A 24,952-nucleotide genomic window follows, 5' to 3' on the forward strand; every position below is an offset into this window, starting at 1 on the left:
CTTCCCGCCACACCCACCAAGAAGCCCACGCCACTCTATCCCACAGCTCTCGATGGTGTTTCTCCGGCTTCAGGGCTGGAGTGGGGGTGGAGGGCGGGAAAAACCACAGGGAGAAAACATAGAGTACCCCGGCAGCCGGCAAGAGGAAGAGAGAGTGGCTTCCACATCTCCAATATCCTAGAGGCGGCTGGGCCGGAGGCGGTCGCATAAAGGGGGCACCGGGGGCCGCTCCAGCCGCGGCCGACCATAGAGATGCGGCTCCAGCGGGGTCTGGAGGTGAGTGAGTAGCTGCGGGGCGGAACTGGCAAGGGAACGCGGGTGGAGCAAGCTGGAGGCAAAGTTTTTCGAGCCCCGGGATCAGGGTGGGCCTGGGCGCTGGGAACTCTCGGGAGGAGGTACTGAAGGGAGCACCCAGAGGAGCTGGGCCCCGGCACCGCAGTCGCGTCACGCTTCTGGACCCCGCCCGGTACCCGCTGCTCTCAGGACCAAAATCATGACGATGCTCCATCCCAAGCCTTCCAGGTTACAAGCTGCCTTTCCCGTTCGCTGGCTCTTATGATCTAGCTCCCGCCCGACTATGTGGACACTGTCATCACCTCCATTTTACAGACAGGAAAGCTGAGGCCCAGAGAAGCGATGCGACTCTGTCTGTCCAAGGCTATGCGGTGAGTCAGAGCCAGAGGCAAGTGGGAACCTGGGTCCCTAGGCCGGGGCCCGTTATTTCTCCAGACCTTCTCTCTGCCTTTGTCTTTTCTCTTCCTCAGTCCTCCTGCCCGGAAGATAAGCGTATTTCTTCTCTTGTGCCCACCTGTCTCCTACCTCACCCTGCCCTCCCCCAGGTGAAGGTTCTTAATCTTGACGGCTCAGCGTCCTCCTTGGCTCCCCCCGGAGGCCATGTATGGCCAAGCTGGAAGATTCCCCAGAGCAGCGATAATATTCAGTAAGTGGAGGCTGCAGTTTCCAGAGAATCCCTCTGGCCACGGGAGTGCACTTCCCAGCCACCTTGTGAATCCCTGTGATCTGTTGTTTTGAGTCCGTGGGATTCTGGAAATAGGGACTATCAGATTGCAAGATCTTGGGTTTTGTTTGTTTGTTTGTTTTTTGAGACGAGTTTCTAGCTCTTGTTGCCCAAGCTGGAGTGCATTGGTGCGATCTCCGCTCACTGCAGCCTCCACCTCCTGGGTTCCAGCGATTCTCCTCACTCAACCTCCCGAGTAGCTGGGATGATTACAGGTGTGTGCCACCACGCCCTACTTTTTTTTGTACTTTTAGTAGAAACGGGGATTCACAATGTTAGCCAGGCTGGTCTCGAACTCCTGACCTCAGGTGATCGGCCCGCCTCGGCCTCCCAAAGTGCTGGGATTACAGGCGTGAGCCACGGTGCCCTGCCTGGTTTCTTCTTCTTTTTTTTTCTTTTTGCATCTTCTCTGTGACTCAATTTCATGAAGTGATTCCTATCATTCTTATTAACTACTAATTATTCAGCTTAAACTCATTTTAGCCATGTATAACAGGGTATGCAATCAATTGTCATTCATTCCTCAGTTATGTTCTCATATTTAGTTTGAGGCCATAGTCAGTTAATAAGTTTGAAATTTCTCCAAACGTGTTATGTTATAGGTGAGGAACCACTGGTTTAGTGCAAGATACCTAGCGTTACTCCAGTGCAGCTCCATGTCTGTGCTTCTTCACTGGAAGCTTCGATTGTGGGTGATTTGTGTTCGTTGAAGTGATAACATCAGTATCACAAAGTGAGGTCATTGAAGTGATCATGTCAACAAATTACTAAAAAGCTATACATCTAGGGAGAGAGACTGATGGGTAAAAAACAGTGCAGTGTGACCTCGTTTCTGAAAGGGCTGTGTACAGAGTGCCCTCAGGATGCCAGAAGAGAGAAAATTAGAGTGTCAAGAAGCCAGGCCAGCGCAGTGCCTCACGCCTGTAATCCCAGCACTTTGGGAGGCTGAGGCGGGTGGATCACCTGAGTTCGGGAGTTCAAGACCAGCCTGACCAACATGGAGAAACCCCATCTCTACTAAAAATACAAAATAGTAGCCAGGCGTGGTGGCGCATGCCTATAATCCCAGCTACTCGGGAGACTGAGGCAGGAGAATCGCTTGAACCCAGGAGGCGAAGGTTGCAGTGAGCTGAGATCATGCCACTGCACTCCAGCCTCGGTGACAGACTAAGACTGTCTCAAAAGAATGTCGGCCGGGCGCGGTGGCTCAAGCCTGTAATCCCAGCACTTTGGGAGGCCGAGATGGGCGGATCACGAGGTCAGGAGATCGAGACCATCCTGGCTAACACGGTGAAACCCCGTCTCTACTAAAAATACAAAAAATTAGCCGGGCGAGGTGGCGGGCGCCTGTGGTCCCAGCTACTCAGGAGGCTGAGGCGGGAGAATGGCGAGAACCCGGGAGGCAGAGGTTGCAGTGAGCTGAGATCTGGCCACTGCACTCCAGCCTGGGCGACAGAGCAAGACTCCGTCTCAAAAAAAAAAAAAAAGAATGTCAGGAAGCCTTCATGGTGGAAGTGACATTTGTGTAGCTTCTTCAAGGATAGTTAATTGGTTAGCCAGACAAGAGAGAAAGATTGAAAAGGGGAAAAGGCATATCAAGCCAAGAGACGCAAAAGGCTATGAAGGTATGCAAGCAAAAGAGAATGTGGTGAGTCTGGAGAATGGCACGTCATCTGGTTCAGAGATCTGCTGAGGGGAGAAGTGGGAGATGAGTCTGGGGAGGTCAGCAGGATCCAGATGATGAAGGAAGGGCCTTCCTTATAATCCATTCTGAGGAATAGTGAGATTATCAAAGGTTAAGAGAGAAAGGGGCCAGGCAAGGTGGCTCATGCCTGTAATCCCAGCACTTTGGGAGGCCAAAGTGGGCCGATCACCTGAGGTCAGAAGTTCGAGACCAGCGTGGCCAACATGGTGAAACTCTATCGCTACTAAAAATACAAAATTTGCCCAGGCGTGTGTGTCGCCTGCCTATAGTCCAGCTAGTGGGGAGGCTGAGGCAGGAAAATTGCTTGAACCCAGGAGGTGGAGGTTGCAGTGAGCCGAGATCACTCCACTGCACTCCAACCTTGGTGACAGAGCGAGACTCTGTCTCAAAACAAAAAAAAAAGGCACTTCTGAGATTCTTTGGCCCCACCTGATTTTGCTGCAGATAAGAAATCTGAGACCCAAATTGCTTAATGACTTGGCTAAGGGTACTTAGCTAGCGGGAGACAACCTGCAGTCATTAATATGTTGGCCAATACTTGTTGGCTCTCTCCTAATATTCTATTATCATTTTTATACTTTTTGTTCTGAACATTATCATAAAAGAAAGCCTCTATTTAGTCTCATAAGGTATATGTGGCATATTGCCATGCAAGAAAATGCCTAAGTCGGTGGGCACTGGGCTGTGTTCCCACGCCAGCTGGGAAGAAAGTAAGAACTCTAACTTTACTTTGTTTTTCTTCTGGTTGGCTTGTCAGCATTTAAGAGGCCAAAACACACAAGTCGGTGGTGATGACAGACCCACTTTTGGACTCACAGCCAGCCCATAGCACCGGAGAGATGGATGGACTGTGTCCTGAGCTATTGCTGATCCCCCCGCCTCTCTCTAACCGTGGAATCCTGGGGACTGTCCAGAGCCCCTGTCCTTCCGGGGACCCTGCGCCTTTGCCTACTGAGCCAGGCTGCCTGCTGGTAGAGGCCACAGCAACTGAAGAGGGACCAGGGAACGTGGAGATCATTGTGGAGACAGTAGCTGGAACCCTGACCCCAGGTGCTCCTGGAGAGACCCCAGGTACAAACACAGTTGCAAGCAGGCCAGTGGGACAGGCGGCTCTGAGGTTTTGTCTGGGTTATTTTTGATTCTGTATAAATATGATGAGAACACAAGGTAGCATCCTATTTTTATACTTGGAGATGTTGTCATTTGGTTTGCAGTTGGTGCATGTTGATTGAAGGCTGGCGAAGTGGTGCACAGCCTTCTACCAAGCTTTTGGCAGTCTGTCCTGCAAGGGCTTCATGTGTGTGCTCGGCAGTAATCCAGAAAGTAAAACCTTTCTGACACCTCTGCCGAATCCTGGCTTGTCCCTACTCTTACAGTCCTTGGAGATTCTTTCCTCCATATTGACCCTCCTACCCAGGAACTGCAGCCAGGGATTAAGCAAAAACCCTGTCTCTACCACCCTGGGCTTGGCAGGGCTTTCCAGAGTGATCTGGTATTTCCCTGCCCTAGTTTTTTGTGTATAACATACTTTACTCATTCAAGGCATGTTGTTAAGAATAAGAGTTGAGGCCTGGTACAGTGGCATGCACCTGTAGTCTCAGCTACTTGGGAGGCTAAGGCAAGAAGATTGCTTGAGCCCAGGAGTTAGAGGCTGCAGTATGTTATGATCATACCTGTGAATACCTGCACTGCAGCCTGGGCAATATAGTGAGACCCCCACCTCTTTAAAAACAAAACAAAACAAAAAAACAGTAGAAGTTGAGCATTTGTATTTAGCTCAGATGAAAGATTCTCCCTTTATTCATCCCATTATCATCACCTCTTATTTTCAGGAAGCTTCCCTGTTTTTTAATTGCCATCCTCCAGCCATAGTTGTCACCACTTCACTTGGCACTGTAGTGTAGTGACAAAGAATATTGGGAAAGATTAGCTAATTTGACCATATAATATTTCCAAACTTCTATATTTCTTCTAAGAAATTAAAAAAAAAAAAAAGAACCTAGGAAAACATTTGCAATATATAAGAAAGAGTTAATATCTTTTTTTTTTTCTTTTTTTTTAGACAGAGTCTCGCTCGGTCGCCCAGGCTGGAGTGCAGTGGCGCCATCTCGGCTCACTGCAAGCTCTGCCTCCTGGGTTCACGCCATTCTCCGGCCTCAGCCTCCTGAGTAGCTGGGACTACAGGCGCCCACCACCACACCCAGCTAATTTTTTGTATTTTAGTAGAGACAGGGTTTCACTGTGTTAGCCAGGATGGTCTCGATCTCCTGACCTCATGATCCGCCTGCCTCGGCCTCCCAAAGTGCTGGGATTACAGGCGTGAGCCACTGCACCTGGTCAAGAGTTAATATCTTTAAAATTCAAAGAGCCACAATAAGAAAAGGGAACCATCTTTTTTGTTGTTTGCTTTCCTTTTTATGTTTTCTTTTGGTTTTGGGGGTTTTGTTGAGACAGGATCTTGCTCTGCCACCCAAGCTAGAGTGCAGTGGCACAGTTATGGCTCACTGCAGCCTTGACCTCCTAGGCTTAAGCAATCCTCTTGCCTCAGCCTCTCATGTAGCTGGGACCACAGGTGTATACCACCCACACCCAGCTAGTTTTTAAATTTTCTTTTGTAGAGATGAGGCCTCACCTTGTTGCCCAGGCTAGTCTTGAGCTCTTGGGCTCAAGCAATCTTCCCACCTTGGCCTCCTAAAGTTTTGGGATTACAGGTATGGGCCATCGCACCCAGCAGAAACCTTTTTTTTTTTTTATGGAAAAAAGAAATCTATGTGCAATGCTCTAAAGAAATAAAAGTAATAACTATATGGAAGGATGCTTAATCTCACTAGCAAACAAATTCCTGTCAAAAATAAGAGATGCAGCCGGGCATGGTGGTTCATGCCTATAATCCTAGCACTTTGGGAGGCCGAGACAGGCGATTGCCTGAGCTCAGGAGTTTGAGACCAGCCTGGGCAAGATGGTGAAACCCCATCTCTACTAAGATACAAAAAAATCAGCTGGACGTGGTGGCAGGCATCTGTAATCCCAGCTACTCAGGAGGCTGAGGCACGAGAATTACTTGAACCCGGGAGGCAGAGGTTGCAGTGAGCCAAGATCGTGCCCCTGAACCCCAGCCTGGACAACAAAGCGAGACTCTGTCTCAAAAAAAAAAAAAATAGGAGATGCACTTTGACATAAATTAAACATTTTAAATAATACCTAGTGTTGACCAGGCTATAGGAAACACCATGTTATAGATTATGGAGATACAAATTATTATAATCTTTTGAAGGTCAATTTAGCTACATAGCAAATTTTACAGTTTGCATACTCTGACCACTGTAATTCCACTGTAGGAATCTGTCCTATAGAAAGACATATATACGTGCACAAAGATACAAGGATGAGAATATATAGGCATGCTTTATTTGTAATGGTTGGAAATAGCCCAGATGTCCATCCGTAAGGGCACAATTTATTTATTTTTTAAAATTATTTTTAGAATGGACAACATAGGGAGACCCCATCTCTACAAAAAATTTAAAAATTAGCCAGGCATGGTGGTGCCTGTAGTCCCACCTACTCAGGAGGCTGAGGTGGGAGAATCGCTTGAGCACGGGAGGTCAAGGCTGCAGTGAATTATGATCACACCACCACTGCACTGCAGCCTGGGTGACAGAGAGAGACCCTGTTTCCCCCACCACCAGCCAAAAAATTTATTTTTATTTTTTTTGTCCCCAGGGAAGCAAGGGCAGAATTTCATTTTGATTTGTCCATGCTCTGCAAAAAACAAACTGGACAAGAAAGTACGAACTAGATATAAATGTAATCAAATATAAAAATATCTTTGATATATATAGCAAGTGGGAAGAAGAGGGTCAAAAAGAAACACACCAAATTGTGTGTGTGAAGGGGCTGGGTGGTTATTCTTCCTTTGTATACTTACGTATCATTTTAGATGTTGCACTAAAAAATTTTTTTTTTTTTTTGAGACAGAGTTTCACTCTTGTCACCCAGGCTGCAGTGCAATAGTGTGATCTTGGCTCACTGCAACCCCTGCCTCCTGGTTTCAAGTGATTTTCCTGCCTCAGCCTCCTGAGTAACTGGGATTACAGGGATGCGCCACCACGCCCAGCTCATTTAGTATTTTAGTAGAGACGGGGTTTCTCCATGTTGGTCAGGCTGGTCTTGAACTCTTGACCTCAGGTGATCCACCTGCCTCGGCCTCCCAAAGTGCTGGGATTATAGGCATGAGCCACTGGGCCCGGCCTGAAATTTTTTTTTTTTTTTTTTTTTTTTTTTTTTTTTTTTTTTGAGACAGAGTCTCTCTGTTGACCAGGCTGGAGTGCACTGGGCAATCTTGGCTCACTGCATCCTCCACCTCTCAGGTTCAAGCAATTCTTCTGCTTCAGCCTCCCGAGTAGNTTGAGACAGAGTTTCACTCTTGTCACCCAGGCTGCAGTGCAATAGTGTGATCTTGGCTCACTGCAACCCCTGCCTCCTGGTTTCAAGTGATTTTCCTGCCTCAGCCTCCTGAGTAACTGGGATTACAGGGATGCGCCACCACGCCCAGCTCATTTAGTATTTTTAGTAGAGACGGGGTTTCTCCATGTTGGTCAGGCTGGTCTTGAACTCTTGACCTCAGGTGATCCACCTGCCTCGGCCTCCCAAAGTGCTGGGATTATAGGCATGAGCCACTGGGCCCGGCCTGAAATTTTTTTTTTTTTTTTTTTTGAGACAGAGTCTCTCTGTTGACCAGGCTGGAGTGCACTGGGCAATCTTGGCTCACTGCATCCTCCACCTCTCAGGTTCAAGCAATTCTTCTGCTTCAGCCTCCCGAGTAGCTGGGACTACAGGTGTGTGCCACCACACCCAGCTAATTTTTTTGTATTTTTAGTAGAAACAGGGTTTCACCATGTTAGCCAGGATGGTCTTGATCTCCTGACCTCATGATCTCCCTGTCTTGGCCTCCCAAAGTTCTGGGATTACAGGCGTGAGTCACCACTCCTGGCCCTGAAATTTTTTTTTTAACAAAATAACAATAAAGAGTAAAAGGACCAGCAGAATAAATGTAGGACGAACCTGACCTTGAGTCATGGCTCTACTACTAATAAACATAGTAGTCTTAACCTCGTAGAATCTCAGGACCTTGTTGTCATAAGGCTGTTGGAGGACCAAAAGAGAGTGTTTATTAAGCCTTTTTTAATCAAAGTCTTGCCCATTGCTTTTAAAACGGCAGCAATTATGGAGAAAAATAACTATTTTCAGAAAGGATATTCTCCATTTTATCCATTCCTGTGCCTTTGTAAAGCTCTTTACAGAATTTGAAAGTAAAGCTCTTATCATTTATATTGCAGATGTTATCCCTAGTTTGTCATTTTCTTTTGGAAGTTTCTGGTTTTCACTTGGGCAAAATATACTGTCTTAATGCTTTCTGGATTTGCTTGTTTATTCACTCATTTAACAAATATTTATTAAGCACCTACCTTGTACCAAGTATTGTGCTAGGAGTCCAAACACACATGCCAGATAGATGGTCCCTGACCTTATGGGGCTTACAGTCCAGGTGTAGGACCAGACTTAAAGTCCATCTGTACTCTACGAATATTAAAAGATTCACCTACATTTTCTACTAGTAACTAACTCCTATGAGTCTTGTTCCATCTGATTCTATGCCTTTCTCTGTCGGTCCTCTGCCTGCAGGTGTCCTGGTAAAGGTGGTGGAGGTGTACTTCTGTGAGCGCTGTGAACAGAGCTTCGCAGAGCCCACTCTGCTGGCCCTGCACCAGTGCAGTGAGACCCATATACAGCCTGTGCAGGGCCTCTCTAGCCCCCCATGCTCTGTAGAGCTGCCTCCCGGCAACCCAACCCTCCCTGGCCCTCTGCAGGGCCAGAGCCCACCAGTTAGTCCCCTATCATGCCCTGTGTGTAGACAGGAGTTTGCCCAACCCCAGGCCCTGAAGAGCCACTTCAAGATTCACCGGGGCACTCCTGACACCTTCTCCTGCCCAGAATCTGGCTGTGTGTTCTCTGCTGAAGATCGCAAGGGTCTGCAGCACCACCTGAGGCAGACTCACAGAGCAGTTCCTGTGCCCTGTTCTTTCCGGGGCTGCCCCCTGCTTTTCGGGAGCCAGCAGGGCATGGAGCTGCACCGGCAGGCGCATTACCCTTTCCACTGCAGCCACTGCAGCTTCATGGGCTCCAACGTCAAACTCTTCCGGCAGCATCAGCGGAGCCATGGTGCTGGGACACAGGGAGAACTTTCTGCCGTTCAGGGCCTTCCATCCCAGGAGCTGCTGCCAGGTATGAGGCCAAGGGCCAAGCAGTTCCTCTCCTGGAGTTCAGCCACAGTTGATCTTATAGGAGAGGCAGTTGTTTCCAAGGCCATGAATGTACATGAATATAAGAGAATCTAGATAGTGGCTCAGGAGGATGGAGTTACTGGATGACATGGGAAGGCATCTTGAAACAGTGGAATACATGGGACAAAGAGGAAGTCTTTGTGACAATGAGTGACAGTTGGCTTAGGCTACCTGTGGCTTGAAGTTACTTAACCAATATTCTCTAATGATCCATTTCACAGCTTTCTGAGAGCAAAAGCAAAAATGACCATCATTGGCTATGGCCACTGATGGAATGCCCGTAGACTTTCCTTTAGAGCAACTGGGGATTGAGCAGTAGAAGCCAGGGTTATTTTAAAAAGGAAATAACCATTTGGGCTAGGCACTGTGGTGCATGCCTGTGATCCCAACAGTTTGGGAGGCCAAGGTAGATGGATCCCTTAAATCCAGGAGTTCAAGACCAGCCTGGGCAATGTGGTGAAATCCTGTCTCTACAAAAGTACAAAAATTAGCTGGGTTTGGTGGCGCATGTCTGTAGTCCCAGCTACTCAGGAGGCTGAGGTGGGGGATCACTTGTGCTCAGGAGGCGGAGGTTGCAGTGAGCCAAGATTGCACCACTGCACTCCAGCCTGGATGACAGAGTAAGACCCCTGTCTCAACCCAAAAAAAAAAAAAAAAAAAAAAAAAAAGAGAGAGAAAGAGAGAGGGAGGAAGGGAAAGGAACTTTCAAGGGAGATGGTATTTTACTAGTTGTCATTCCTCTTGGTCCCAAAAAAGCATTAGAGAGCAGAGGAGCAGGAGGAAACAGAGAAAACAGGCCAGGAGAGGCCAGGATTCTGATAAGAGAAGGAATTGCAGTCTACCCATTCTCTACTTTCAGCTCCCGATGACCTCAGTGACCTCACTGCTGTCAAAAGGGGTGCTCTCTGAGGTTTGAGTTACTTTAGACTGGAACATTGCTAATAACTTAGCTCTTGGTCCTCCTATTTCTGTCTTGAGTGGAAATACATTTATACATAAAACCCAAGATTTCCTTATGCTAAAAGTGGAAGAAGGTGATTATTTCAGCCAGTAGGTGGAGAAATATAAGCATTTAGTGCTGTCATTGGCTCCTGTAGACTTTATCAAGTTTTATGTATCTCCAGCTCCCAAACTGCCTCCAGGAGGGAGAGAACCTTCACAGGAAGCAGGTACACCCCTGCCTGGGCAAGAGACAGCTGAAGAGGAGAATGTAGAGAAAGAAGAGAAGAGTGACACCCAGAAGAACTCCCAGAAGGCTGTGGATAAAGGCCAAGGGGCTCAGCGGCTAGAAGGTAATGACATCCTAAGGCTTGAAGCCCTTGGTGGTGGGGAAGAATGGATTGTTGAAACGGTGGTATTGAAGCTCTGGGGTTTGTTTTCTGAGCTTTGGTTCGGATCCTTTTATTCTGTTCTACCTTGACTCAAAAGTCAAGGTCTAGTGGGAAAATGATGAATGAGTGAATGATAAAGACTTTAGTAATATAGCATTGGGGTAAATCGAGTTTGCTTCACTGGGCTGGTTTTCCTCAGGCAGAAAACTCTAGCAGGGAAGCAGGAGGTGATCTTCATTATAATATAGAGATGCCAGAAGTTATTGATGATCAACAGCCTATTTTGTCTGGCACTGAGCCCTCAAATACTTTTTTCTGAATCTTTGCTTCCCAGTTTTTCACCTCAGTAGAATATTTGAAAGTCATCCCACAAGGAGCACAGTTGTTATCAAGGTGAATAAGAAAGATTTGGTTGTATTTATTACCAACTTCATTATTACCTAGAGCCTGTGAGGCAGTGTTTGGAAGTAAGAGTTCTTTACTTTCTTTTGGCTCACTCCCTTGGGGACTCTTTTCCTTCTAACTAATCTTGCTGATGCTTCTGCCTGCCCCCATAGAACAAGGCAGGAAAGAACAAGAATGCTCCATTCAGATTGTTTTAAGCAGCTCTAAACAAAGACTCAAGAGCAGGTAGCTGAGTAAAGCACTTCAAACAGGATGTCACAGCAAGGCCTGAGAAGCCCTTGTGGTTTTGCTTCTCTTAAAACTTGAGTTTCTCACCTTTTCTTTGAGACTACAGTGTTTGAGACCCTTTTGCTTGGTTTCCCGGAGAGAGGCCACACATTGTTTGTGTCTGAGCAAATTGTGGTTCTCCCATTATCTGGCTATCCCCAGAAAAATCTCACTCTCTCAACTCTATTTCCTCCCCCAGGGGATGTGGTCTCTGGCACTGAGTCCCTCTTCAAGACCCATATGTGTCCAGAGTGTAAGCGCTGCTTTAAGAAACGGACCCATCTGGTGGAGCACCTTCATCTCCACTTCCCAGACCCCAGTCTCCAGTGCCCCAACTGCCAGAAGTTCTTCACCAGTAAGAGCAAGCTCAAGACCCATCTGCTGCGGGAGCTGGGTGAAAAGGCCCACCACTGCCCACTGTGCCACTATAGTGCGGTGGAGAGGAATGCACTCAACCGCCACATGGCCAGCATGCATGAAGATATTTCCAACTTCTACTCAGATACCTATGCCTGTCCTGTCTGCCGTGAGGAATTCCGCCTCAGCCAGGCCCTCAAGGAGCACCTCAAGAGCCACACGGCAGCAGCCGCAGCAGAGCCGTTACCCCTTCGCTGCTTTCAGGAGGGCTGCAGCTATGCAGCACCCGACCGCAAGGCCTTCATTAAGCACCTGAAGGAGACGCATGGGGTGCGGGCTGTGGAGTGCCGCCATCACTCATGTCCCATGCTCTTTGCCACAGCCGAAGCCATGGAGGCCCACCACAAGAGCCACTACGCCTTCCACTGCCCCCACTGTGACTTTGCTTGTTCCAATAAGCACCTATTCCGTAAACACAAGAAGCAGGGCCACCCTGGCAGTGAAGAGCTGCGCTGCACCTTCTGCCCCTTTGCCACCTTCAACCCAGTGGCTTACCAGGATCATGTAGGCAAGATGCATGCTCATGAAAAGATCCACCAGTGTCCTGAGTGCAGCTTTGCCACTGCCCACAAGAGGGTGCTCATCCGACACATGCTTCTACATACCGGTAGGATGGTTTCCATCCTTACAATAATGTAATAATGATGGTGGTGATAATGGCTACAAAGGGCCTTGCATACATTTTCTCATTTGACCCAAAATTCCTAGAGATAGATCTAGTATTCCAGGTTTACAAATGAGCCTTAAGTTGAGTGTCACTTAGCTAGTAAAGTAGTCGAGCTAGGATTTGAATCCATGCAGTCTGATTCCAGAGCCTGTGCTCTAACCACTGTGGTGCTATGCCTCTTAAGCCCCTGTCCAGTTCTGCCCACCCCTGGTCAGGCTTGAGTGGGTTAACATCAAGCCTGAAGAAACCCAAACCAGGACAAATTACCTTACGTTGCAATTCATGTTTTGGGATGTGCTAAGAGAGACAGGCGAGGGGACTGAGCCATCCACATGCATATGGCCTTCTATAGCTTGGGTGTCCATGTCACTGAACAAGATCACCTTCAGTGACCTGGAAGTTGCAGATGTTTAACTGGCACTCGTAACTGTCTTCCAGCATTCTTGATGCTTTAGGTAACAACCAAACCAAGCTTCCTGCTACAGCATCATCCCATTTGTGATCTCTATGTCAACATCAGTGGATTGACAGGACATTTTTAGAATTTTCATCAAAGACACTGGTTTGGGAGAAAAAAAATTAGGTAGCCTGGGACAAAGCCATTATTCTCATTGAACTCATTCCTGTACATGCTTTAGTCACAGAATCTCATGTTTCTGAGGTCTTTCCAAGAGGCTTAATCTTGTAAGTAAGGCAGGTAAAGATGAGAAAAGAGACAAACTCTGAGACCTACTTTAAGACGACACAGATAATGTTAGAACTCTGCAGAGTACCATGTTGCCAGCCTTTCACCATAGGGAATGGGGCTGGGTGAGTGGGCAGGGACAACAAGGAGGGGTCTTGAAGGAACCTGGCCCAGCCTGTCAGTGCCAGGTCTTGACCATCAACATGAACAGCTCACCTTTGAGTTCTCACTGAGTTTCACTGACAACTTTGGAACATCTCATATAATCTTTATACCAACCTTTTGGAGACAAGGAAACAGACTGCTGGAAGCCATATGGTAGTCAGCTAGGATTTAAACTACCACTTAATGGCTCTGTGATTTCTCTGTGCCTCAGTTTCCCTATCTGTAAAATGAGGGTGATAATAGCACCTGCCTCTTAAGGATGTTCTGAAAATCTGAGGAGAGGAGGCTTTTTTTTTTTGAGATGGAGTCTGGCTCTGTTGCCCAGGCTAGAGTACAGTAGCCCAATCTCAGCTTACTACAAGCTCCGCCTCCCGGGTTCCCTCCATTCTCCTGCCTCAGCCTCCCGAGTAGCTGGGACTACAGGCATCCGCCACCACGCCCAGCTAATTTTTTGTATTTTTAGTATAGACAGAGTTTCACCGTGTTAGCCAGGATGGTCTCGATCTCCTGACCTCGTGATCTGCCTGCCTCAGCCTGTCAAAATGCTGGGATTACAGGCATGAGCCACCGTGCTCAGCCAAGAGGAGGCGTTTTTTTACAAAGTGCTCAGAAGAGTGCTTATTCACATAGTAAGAACTTTGTTCATGTTGGCTGTTAATATTTTTATTACTATGTTGGACTTCAGAATTCTTGACCATTCTGTTCTGTTGTCTCATTTATTTTTCCTTTTCTGGAAAACAAAAGAATTAGGCTTAGTAGAGCAGTTGACCATAGTGACAGCAAACTATAAAACAAATCAAGAGTGGACTTTAAGCTAGTTTTGAAAAGCTTGGGCTGGGCACAGTGGCTCATGCCTGTAATCCCAACATTTTATAAGGCCAAGGTGGGCGGATCACCTAAGGTCAGGAGTTCGAGAACAGCCTGGCTAACATGGTGAAACCCTGTATCTACTAAAAATACAAAAAATTTAGCCAGGCGTGGTGGCAGGCGCCTATAATCCCAGCTACTCGGGAGGCTGAGACACAAGAATCGCTTGAGCCCGGGCAGCTGAGCTTGGCAGTGAGCTGAGGTCACGTCACTGTGCTCCAACCTTGGTGACAGCGTGAGACTCTGTCTCAATTAAAAAAACAGAAAGAAAAAAAAAGAAAAGCTTGGTCTTTACTTTCTTCCCATCTTCATTGGTGTGAGAGTTGGGGGAGTAGTTATCTGAGAGGGCTGTGAAGCAGCCTTCATTATTGTGAGGTTTTCACCGTCGCAGGTAGCACATGAAGCTGTTGTTCCTCACTGGCATCAGGGAAGCCTTGCTGGAAGAAATGGTCTGTCCACTTGCTCTGTATCTGACCTGTGTTCTCTCCCCTCATCCTCATCCCCCATATAAGGTGAGAAGCCTCACAAATGTGAGCTGTGTGACTTCACATGTCGAGACGTGAGCTACCTATCGAAGCACATGCTGACCCACTCCAACACCAAGGATTACATGTGCACTGAATGTGGCTATGTCACCAAGTGGAAGCACTACCTCCGTGTGCACATGCGAAAACATGCAGGAGACCTCAGGTACAACACACTCATAGGCCTCCGTCCCAATCCCGAGAACCTTATGCCAAGCTAGCTTCCTCTTGGATCTAACTTCTGGCCCTATTGCTTTCTCCGGTCCCTGGGGAGTCTCTTCCTAAGGCCGGGCGCAGTGACTCACACCTGTAATCCCAGCACTTTGAGAGGCTGGGGCGGGCAAATTGCTTGAACTTGGGAGTTCAAGGCCATCTGGGCAACACCCCATCTCTACTAAAACTACAAAAATTAGCTGGGCATGGTAGCAGACGCCTGTAATGCCAGCTTCTTGGGAGGCTGAAGCACTAGAATTGCTTGAGCCAGGAGGAGGAGGTTGCAATGAGCCGAGATTGCACCACTGTACTCCAGCCTGGGTGACAGAGTAAGACTGTGTTTCAAAAAAGAAAAGGAAAGAAAAAAGAGAGTCTTTTCATAACACCCTTCTCTGTTCCCACTTTCTCAACTGCATTGCCTACAGCTGGCCCCTGTGACTGTGGCTCAAGTCACATGGCGAGCACTCTCTGGGCTCTGGGAAGGGAGTATAGACCTACAGTATAGGCCTAGAGGCTAAGGTGTACTTGAGTTCTCAGAGTTTGGCCCTGGGAAAGTGAATAGACTCTATATTCATGCCCCAGTCTTGGCCACTTCCAAATCCAGGCAAGTTCTCTGACCTATGGCACAGCTGGCTAAGGGGTTTCTAGAGCTGTCATGCTTATGTGGGAGAAGGGAAACGAGGCACAGAAACCTGCCCTGTGGAGTTGTAGCCATGTCAGCTCCTTGGAAGTGTACAGTGGGTCATGCTGATTCATGATTATTTTAGGAAGGCAGTACAGAGTAGGGCTTAGAACACAGGCCCTGAAGCTAGGCTGTCTCTGCTCCTGGCTTCCTTTGTAACCAACCTTAGTCAAGTTACTAACTTCTGTGATTTAATTTTTCTCCCTTGGAAAATAGAGATACCAGTTTCATAGGGTAGTGAAAAAGAGGGTTATATCAGGTGACACATGTACGATACTGAGTGCAGAGCCTGGCCCACAGTAAGTATTTACTGAGTGATTCTTAGTTGTTGTGATTAATTATTGTGGTTACCTCCCCCTTTCTCTCCTCGCCAGGTATCAGTGCAACCAGTGCTCCTATCGCTGCCACCGGGCTGATCAGCTGAGCAGCCACAAGCTGCGGCATCAGGGCAAGTCTTTGATGTGTGAGGTGTGTGCCTTCGCCTGCAAGCGGAAGTATGAGCTGCAGAAGCACATGGCTTCCCAGCACCACCCCGGCACAACGGCCCCGCTCTACCCTTGTCACTACTGCAGTTACCAGAGCCGCCACAAGCAGGCTCTGCTGAGCCATGAGAACTGCAAGCATACCCGCCTCCGTGAGTTCCACTGTGCCCTCTGTGACTACCGCACCTTCAGCAACACCACACTCTTGTTCCACAAACGCAAGGCCCATGGCTATGTGCCTGGAGACCACGCCTGGCAGCTCCGCTACGCGAGCCAGGAGCCAGAAGGGGCCATGCAGGGCCCGACACCCCCACCAGATTCAGAGCCCTCAAGCCAGCTGTCTGCCCAGTCTGAGGGGCCAGGTCACGAACCTGGGACTGTGGTGGATCCCAGCTTGGACCAGACCCTGCCAGAGACAAGTGAGGAGGTCAACACTGGAAGACAGGAGGGCAGTGAGGCTCCCCATGGGGTTGAGCTGGCTGGCAGTTCCAGCCCAGCAGAGGTGGAAGAGGGCAGCTGCACACTACACCTAGAGGCCCTGGGAGTAGAGCTGGAGTCTGTGACTGAGCCACCCCTTGAGGAGGTCACTGAAACAGCCCCTATGGAGTTCAGGCCCCTGGGACTGGAAGGGCCAGATGGACTGGAAGGACCAGAGCTATCTAACTTTGAAGGTATTGGGACTTCTGACTTGGGTGCTGAAGAAAATCCCCTTCTGGAAAAGCTAGCGTCGGAGCCCTCCACAAATCCATCCTTAGAGGAGGCCCCTAACAACTGGGTAGGAACCTTCAAGGCAACTCCACCTGCTGAGACAGCACCCTTGCCCCCGTTACCTGAGTCAGAGTCGTTACTCAAGGCTCTAAGGAAACAGGATAAAGAACAAGCAGAGGCATTGGTGCTGGAGGGGCGGGTGCAGATGGTAGTGATCCAGGGAGAGGGGCGAGCCTTCCGCTGCCCACACTGCCCTTTTATCACTCGCCGGGAGAAGGCCCTGAATCTGCACTCCAGGACTGGGTGCCAGGGCCGTCGAGAGCCCCTGCTGTGCCCTGAGTGTGGGGCTAGCTTCAAGCAACAGCGTGGCCTCAGCACCCACCTGCTAAAGAAGTGCCCTGTTTTGCTCAGAAAGAACAAGGGCTTGCCCAGACCAGATTCACCCATCCCTCTGCAACCTGTGCTCCCGGGTACCCAGGCCTCAGAGGACACAGAAGGTGGGAAGCCCCCACCTGCACCACTAGAAGCAGAGCTACTGCTTCCGAAAGATGTTCCTTTGGAGCTTCCCAGGGAGCCAGAGGAAACAGAAGAGCCTCTTGCCACAGTCTCTGGTTCCCCAGTCCCTCCTGCAGGAAACTCCTTGCCCAGAGAGGCCCCTAAGAAGCACTGCTTTGACCCAGTCCCTCCTGCAGGAAACTCCTCGCCTACAGAGGCCCCGAAGAAACACCGCTTTGAGCAGGGCAAGTTTCACTGCAACTCCTGCCCATTCCTTTGTTCCCGGCTCTCCTCTATTACCTCTCACGTGACTGAAGGCTGCAGGGGAGGACGTGGCGGGGGAGGAAAACGAGGGACCCCCCAGACCCAGCTTGTGTCCCCATTGAGCAATGGGGACTCTGCTCCCCTGAAGAATGGGAGTACAGAGTCCAGCTCTGGTGATGGGGATATAGTTCTGGTTCAAAAGCAGAAGGGGGCTCGCTTCTCCTGCCCCACATGTCCCTTTAGCTGCCAGCAGGAACGGGCTCTGAGGACTCACCAGACCCGGGGCTGTCCCCTCGAGGAGTCTGGAGAGCTGCACTGCAGCCTCTGCCCATTCACTGCTCCTGCTGCCTCTGCCTTGAGGCTCCACCAGAAGCGGAGGCACCCCACTGCAGCCCCAGCCCGTGGGCCCCGGCCCCATCTGCAGTGTGGGGACTGTGGCTTCACCTGTAAACAGAGCCGGTGCATGCAGCAGCACCGGCGGCTCAAGCACGAGGGGGTGAAGCCTCATCAGTGCCCCTTCTGTGACTTTTCCACCACCAGACGGTACCGGTTAGAGGCTCACCAGTCCCGACACACAGGCATTGGCCGCATCCCCTGCAGCTCTTGCCCCCAGACATTTGGTACCAACTCGAAACTGCGCTTGCACCGGTTAAGGGTACATGACAAAACACCCACCCACTTCTGTCCACTTTGTGACTATAGTGGCTACCTTCGCCATGACATTACTCGTCATGTCAACAGCTGCCACCAAGGCACCCCAGCCTTTGCCTGCTCCCAGTGTGAAGCCCAGTTCAGCTCAGAGACAGCACTTAAGCAGCATGCTCTGCGCCGACACCCCGAGCCTGCACAGCCTGCCCTTGGCTCTCCTGCAGAGACCACTGAGGGCCCCCTGCACTGTTCCCGCTGTGGGTTGCTGTGCCCCAGCCCTGCCAGCTTACGAGGACACACCCGTAAACAGCACCCACGGCTTGAGTGTGGGGCCTGCCAGGAGGCCTTCCCTAGCCGACTGGCTCTGGATGAGCACCGGAGGCAGCAGCATTTCAGCCACCGCTGTCAGCTCTGTGACTTTGCTGCCCGGGAGCGGGTGGGCCTGGTGAAGCACTACCTGGAACAGCATGAGGAGACTTCAGCAGCTGTGGCAGCCTCAGATGGGGATGGGGATGCTGGCCAGCCCCCTCTGCACTGCCCCTTTTGTGACTTCACGTGCCGCCATCAGCTGGTACTAGATCACCATGTGAAAGGGCATGGGGGCACTCGTCTCTACAAGTGCACCGATTGTGCTTACAGCACCAAGAACCGGCAGAAGATCACCTGGCACAGCCGTATTCACACTGGGGAAAAGCCTTACCACTGTCACCTCTGCCCTTATGCCTGTGCTGATCCCTCTCGCCTCAAGGTAATGTCAGAGGATATGGGGCAGGAAGTGGAAGGAGCACAGGCTCTGGAGTTACACTGCCTGGGTTCTGTAAAGCTGATGCCTCCAGATATTAGCTCTGTGACTTTGGGAAAGTTCCTTTACCAAGCCTCAGATTATTCATCTGTTAAAAAGGAGATAATACCGGGCCGGGCGCGGTGGCTCAAGCCTGTAATCCCAGCACTTTGGGAGGCCGAGGCGGGCGGATCACGAGGTCAGGAAATCGAGACCATCCTGGCTAACACGGTGAAACCCCGTCTCTACTAAAAAATACAAAAAACTAGCCGGGCGAGGTGGTGGGCGCCTGTAGTCCCAGCTACTCAGGAGATAATACCAACTTCATAGGGTTGTTGTAAAGATAAAGTTCCATATTGTGGCTCACACCTATAATCTCAACACTTTGAGATACGAAGGTAGGAGGATCGCTTGAAGCCAGGAGTTGAAGGCCACTTGGCAGCAAATTGAGATCCCATTACAAAAAAATTTTTTTAATTAGCTAGGCATGGTGGTATATACCTGTAGTCCCAGTTACTCAGGAGGCTGAGGTGGGAGGATTTCTTGAGCCTAGGAATTTGAGGCTGCAGTGAGCTATGATCATGCTACTGCACCCCAGCCTGGGTAACAAAGCAAGACCCCATTTTAAAAATTGGGGCTAGGCGCGGTGGCTCGTGCCTGTAATCCCAGCGCTTTGGGAGGCCGAGGTGGGCGGATCACGAGGTCAGGAGATCAAGACCATCCTGACTAACACTGTGAAACCCCGTCTCTACTAAAAATACAAAAAATTAGCAGGGCATGGTGGCTGGTGCCTGTAGTCCCAGCTACTCGGGAGGCTGAGGCAAGAGAATGGTGTGAACCCAGGAGGCAGAGCTTGCAGTGAGCCGAGATCACGCCATTGCACTCCAGCCTGGGCGACAGAGCGAGACTCTGTCTCAAAAATAAATAAGTAAATAAAAATTTATTGGCCAGGTGCAGTGGCTCATGCCTGTAATCCCAGCACTTTGGGAGGCCAAGGCCAGAGGATTGCTTGAGCCCAGGAGTTTGAGACTAGCCAGGACAACATGTGGAGACTCTGTCTTTATAAAAATAAATTTTTTTAATTAGCTGGACCTTGTGGCACATGCTTGTAGTCCCAGCTACTTGGGAGGCTGAAGTGGGAGGATCGATTTAGCCCAGGACGTTAAGGCTGCAGAGAGCTGTGACCATGCCAGTTCACTCCAGCCTGGGCAATAGAGTGAGACCCTGTCTCTTTTAAAAAAAAAAAAAAATCCCTAGCAAGAAACTGAAGATGAAAAAAAATGAAGTTCCATAATGTCTGCTTACCATATGATAAAGGCATAGAATAGAGTGAGAACAATCTGGATAATAACAGCTAACATTTATTGAGCACTTACTATATTTCTAGCACTATAATTCTAATCATTTCAAAAATATGAGCTATAGATACTTGATTCCCCATTTTATAGATTAGTAGTCTGAGAATTAGGGATTAAACCATCTGGGACATAGCTAGTAAGTGACAGAGCTAAGGCAAACCTAGGATACCAAACTGACAAAACTCAGGGACCTGGTTGGTAAGTGGCCTATGGACAGGATGGGAGCAGGGAACAGGGTTATCTGCCAACAGTTTCTCTGCCTATTTACCCCTACTTCTACATCCAGTGAGTACCAAAGGGTACACATTTTCTGCTTTTTGCTCTTGCCTCTTCCAGTACCACATGCGGATCCACAAGGAGGAACGGAAGTACCTGTGCCCTGAGTGTGGCTATAAGTGCAAGTGGGTCAACCAGCTCAAATACCACATGACCAAGCACACAGGTGAGTCTGTGTGGTTTCACAGGCCTGAAGGGTTCCCTTGTTCCCTGGCAAACCTCACCTCACCAAGGTTGGTCCTTGTTCCAATTCAGGGCCAACATCAATTTTCACATTGGGAGTAGAGGGTAGGCTGGGGTTGTATGTGCCAGAATGGCTCCCCAACCCACTGAAGACCTGTCAGAATCAGAAGAGTAAACCTGAGAACCTGTGCATATGTAATTTCCAAAAGCTTCCCAGGTGACTGTGTTATGAGGTCAGTCATTTTCCCCTCGTGAGAACCCCAACTCAAACTTAGGTGGCTGAGGGCAGATTTGCCTGGCTCTTATACAGACATGACAGAACCATCATGAGTTAAAAAGGAGAAAGTGGAGGGGTCTCCTGTTCCAGTCTGTCCTTTTCTTCTCCTGGGTATGGATGGAATCCACAAACTCAGTTCTTGAAAGCACACAATCATGTGCCTGTGCTTACTGCATCTTATCTTCCCTGTGTGGAGGAATTGATTAGGAGCATTTCAAGGCCCTCTGCTTTTGTGAATGCCATTTCTTTCACCTCTACCTCTTCCCTCCTAAGTATTTCTTTTTCTTTTTCTTTTTTTTGAGACGGAGTCTCACTCTGTTGCCCAGCCCAGAGTGCAGTGGCGCAGTCTCAGCTCACTGCAAGCTCTGTCTCCCAGGTTCACACCATTCTCCTGCCTCAGCCTCCTGAGTACCTGGGACTACAGGCACCTGCCGCTACACCCGGCTAATTTTTTGTATTTTTAGTAGAGACGGGACGGGGGTTTCACCATATTAGCCAGAATGGTCTCAATCTCCTGACCTCATGATCTGCCTGCCTCGGCCTCCCAAAGTGCTGGGATTACAGGCATGAGCCACCATGCCTGGCCCCTCCTAAGTACTTTTTTTTTTTTCAGTGACAGAGTCTTGCTCTGTTACCCATGCTGGAGTGCAGTGGTGCAGTCATAGCTCACTACAGCCTCAAACTCCTGGGTACACATGATCCTCTTGCCTTAGCCTCCCAAGTAGCTGGGACTACAAGTACACGCCACCATGCCCACCTCATTTTTTTGTAGAGACAGGGTCTCACTTTGTTGCCCAGGCTGGTATTTGTCTTTTCGAGTTGAACAAGCAGTTGTGTTTAAATGAATTGACAAATTCCATGAGTACCCTGTAACCAAAAGAGGGTTATAATTTCCCATGTGGAAACCCTTCCATATTTGAATATTCATTACTCTCACGTAGTTAGTTGGTTAGAGGTCCAGTTAATTTTCAGCATCCATTGGGCACCCACAACATTGATTGCTGGGACAACAACATTGATTTCTTGTTGATGTACAAGGACTCTGTGTTGGAAAGGCACAGAAATGTCAGATAGGGCCGGGCGCAGTGGCTCATGCCTATAATCCCAGCACTTTGGGAGGCCAAGGAGGGCAGATCACCGGAGGTCTAGAGTTTAAGACCAGCCTGGCCAACATGGTGAAACCCTGTCTCTACTAAAATACAAAATTAGCCAGGTGTGGTGGCGCATGCCTGTTATTCCAGCTACTTGGGAGACTGAGGCAGGAGAATCACTTGAACCTGGGAGGCAGAGGTTGTGAGCAGAGATTATGCCACTGTACTCCAGCCTGGGCAACAAGAACCAAACTCCATCTCAAAAAAAAAAAAGAAAAGAAAAGAAAAAAGAAATGTCAAACAGGACTGGAGGACTGGAGCATTCCAAAGATATGGTCATTAGTCAACTTGCTGCTTGCATTCTTTATATCCACCGATCACAGTAACTCCATGGCCCACTGAACCTTGCTCCACCGCCTTTCAATGATGATTTGTTCTCTGTCCTGTAGGACTGAAGCCATACCAGTGTCCCGAGTGTGAGTACTGCACCAACCGGGCTGATGCACTGCGTGTGCACCAGGAGACCCGGCATCGAGAAGCACGGGCTTTCATGTGTGAGCAGTGCGGCAAGGCCTTCAAGACGCGCTTCCTGCTGCGCACCCACCTTCGCAAGCACAGTGAGGCCAAACCCTATGTGTGCAACGTGTGCCACCGTGCTTTCCGCTGGGCTGCTGGCCTGCGCCATCATGCCCTCACCCACACCGACCGCCACCCCTTCTTTTGCCGCCTCTGCAACTACAAGGCCAAGCAAAAGTTCCAGGTGGTCAAGCACATACGCAGGCACCACCCTGACCAAGCCGACCCAAACCAGGGTGTGGGCAAAGACCCCACCACCCCCACAGTGCACCTGCATGATGTGCAGCTGGAGGATCCCAGCCCTCCTGCTCCTGCCGCTCCCCACACTGGACCTGAGGGCTGAAAGCCTGCCCCACCTCCTGAATAGGAAGAGGGTATGGTCTGGGATGTGCAGACTGGGATCAGCACTAACCTGAGGAGCCTAAGGAAGGACTGGCTTTTGGGGAGCAAGGGTGACTAGAACCCTCCTGGGACTCTGGCTATAGTACTTTGAAATTATCATCCATATAAAAGGGGGACTGGACTACAATGTTGATTTCTTATTGCTGTACATTGTGTTTTTAACCTGTGAGTTCCCGGTTTCTTCACCATCACTCCATCAAAGTCCCTGGCTATAAGATCTGGATTTTACCCACTCAATCTTCTCTTTCCTTCTTACTGTGTCAAGTCCTATTTTCTTTCAGAATCTTCTAAAAACGGTTGTATCTAACCGCATGTGCTGTTGTGCCTGATGCTCTATAAAGCATGTTAAACAGAAAGTGGTTACTACATTATAGATTTATCCAAATCCCTGTCTTAACATTTCCAGGCTGTCATCTTGATCAACTCTGTCCCCTCTCAGACCTCTGCCTCCCTTTTGTCTCCTTCCATCTTCACTTAGTATTGATTCTGAAACAGGCCTAGGTCTGCCTTCTCTCTGTCCTTGAGCTGTCTTGACCCTTGGCCAGCTCCCTACTTCAAGCTCCTTTGTCTACCTATATCTATAAAGGGAGGATTGCTACCCACTAAGCCTCCTCCTAGAAGCAACTTTAGCTCATCATCAATCCTCAGACTGGCTCAGCACCTGCAGTAAGGTGTTAAAGTACCAGGATACTATGGAAAGGCAGATGACTAGAGAGGAAAATCTCCAATTCAGAATTCTGTAACTGCTTCACAGATAATTCTGTAGTGCCTTACTATATAATTGATCATCTAAACTGGGACACACTGGGAAAACTTAAAGAGGGTACAATTTTTTTTTTTTTTTTTTTTTTTTTTTTTGAGATGGAGTCTCGCTCTGTTGCCCGGGCTGGAGTGCAGTGGCCGGATCTCAGCTCACTGCAACCTCCGCCTCCCAGGTTCACGCCATTCTCCTGCCTCAGCCTCCCGAGTAGCTGGTACTACAGGTGCCCGCCACCTCGCCCGGCTAGTTTTTTGTATTTTTTAGTAGAGACGGGGTTTCGCCGTGTTAGCCAGGATGGTCTCGATCTCCTGACCTCGTGATCCGCCCGTCTCGGCCTCCCAAAGTGCTGGGATTACAGGCTTGAGCCACCGCACCCGGCCGAGGGTACTATTAATAATTATGCTGGAACAATAGACATAAACCAGGATGGTTCCAGCCAGAATCTTCAGGAAGGCTGGGACCACATAATCTTTTGTCTTCTTTTGCCCTGATTCTTAAAGGCCATACTCTGTGTCCTTCCTATGTAGCACATACAGGAGGTCTCCTGGGAACTTCTTTCTCTACCTTTTCCTTCTCTCACCTGACTACCCAGATGTCCCCACAACCCTTATACCTCCCCTCCTTGCCCAACAGTGACAGACCATATTGAAGCCAAATTGGAGAGAGATGTATTTATACCAGTGGGGCTAAGGAGGAAGCAGTCCAGTGGGGACTGTGAGTGCTGTGCAGTGTTCTCTTGAGAGTCGTACAGTCCTGGGGTCAAGTCTCTCCCTAATCTTTGCCAGGGAAGCCTTGAGCCTTGATTTATCCTTCCCTTGGCTTTGGGCTTTGAGGAAGTTGGGAGTGGAGGGGATGATGCTTCTTTAGGTTTCTCTGTTCCAAGCCCCTCTGAATTTCTAGTTGCAATCTGCCTTCACACAGAGTTGATGGGAAAGATTAGTCATAGATGTTGGTATGGGATTGAGCCTATAGCAAGAGGAAGAAGGGAACTCCAGTATAGAGTACACAAAGGGAAAGGGCAGGAAAGATACCAAAGGCTTATGAAAACGAAGGAAAGAAAAGAGAAAAAAGGTGGAAAGTCAGGTCCCAGATTTGCTTGTTAGGAAGGATGAGGTAATTTTGTGCCTAGGAATGCACAATCCAAAGCTTGGTTTTCACCACTTCCATTTGTTCTCTAGAGCGTCCTTCCAGGTGTTTCGCACCATCTAAAGCCAGCACACCAACCCTTCCCGTGAAGTGCCCACCTCAGGACTCATCCCCCTCCAGATCTTCCCGGATGCAGATATATACAAAGATGGAAGCTGGGCAGAGGCTGATGCCATCTTTGGACAGCAGGTGAATGTGGCGGTAACCTGGAAGGG

General features: G+C 49.2%; 2 protein-coding genes across 18 annotated transcripts in view; one reads left to right on the top strand and one right to left on the bottom strand.

Annotated features, from left to right (window-relative positions):
- ZNF142 (zinc finger protein 142) lies at positions 1–24,852 on the top strand. 8 transcript variants are annotated; one of them, XM_017856829.1, is made up of 12 exons: positions 65–276; positions 515–665; positions 840–940; positions 3,481–3,794; positions 8,409–9,008; positions 10,192–10,359; positions 11,270–12,094; positions 14,384–14,561; positions 15,665–18,635; positions 20,363–20,468; positions 22,303–22,803; positions 24,770–24,852. In XM_017856829.1, the coding sequence occupies exons 4-11, from the start codon at positions 3,515–3,517 to the stop codon at positions 22,770–22,772; spliced, it is 5,598 nt and encodes a 1,865-aa protein (XP_017712318.1). In that variant the 5' UTR covers positions 65–276; positions 515–665; positions 840–940; positions 3,481–3,514; the 3' UTR covers positions 22,773–22,803; positions 24,770–24,852. The 8 variants fall into 8 exon arrangements, with proteins under 8 accessions (XP_017712317.1, XP_017712322.1, XP_017712318.1 ...); XM_017856828.1 differs by lacking the exon at positions 24,770–24,852 and having other exon boundaries at positions 1–276; positions 765–940; positions 22,303–23,187; XM_017856827.1 differs by lacking the exon at positions 24,770–24,852 and having other exon boundaries at positions 22,303–23,187.
- Positions 13,709–24,952, bottom strand: part of PLCD4 (phospholipase C delta 4) — a 40,148-nt gene continuing 28,904 nt past the window's right edge. For 7 of the 10 annotated variants that reach the window (XM_017856842.1, XM_017856841.1, XM_017856840.1 and 4 more), the window contains one exon: positions 23,922–24,943. In XM_017856842.1, the coding sequence (XP_017712331.1) occupies positions 24,837–24,943 (107 nt within the window). In that variant the 3' untranslated portion in view covers positions 23,922–24,836. Of the gene's footprint in view, positions 13,735–23,921; positions 24,944–24,952 lie in introns of those variants that run through there. The other 3 variants (XM_017856838.1, XM_017856837.1, XM_017856836.1) reach the window with 3 other exon arrangements.

Source organism: Rhinopithecus bieti, unplaced genomic scaffold (genome assembly GCF_001698545.2).
Source record: "Rhinopithecus bieti isolate Rb0 unplaced genomic scaffold, ASM169854v2 scaffold_42532, whole genome shotgun sequence".
NCBI classification, from domain to species: Eukaryota; Metazoa; Chordata; class Mammalia; order Primates; family Cercopithecidae; genus Rhinopithecus; species Rhinopithecus bieti.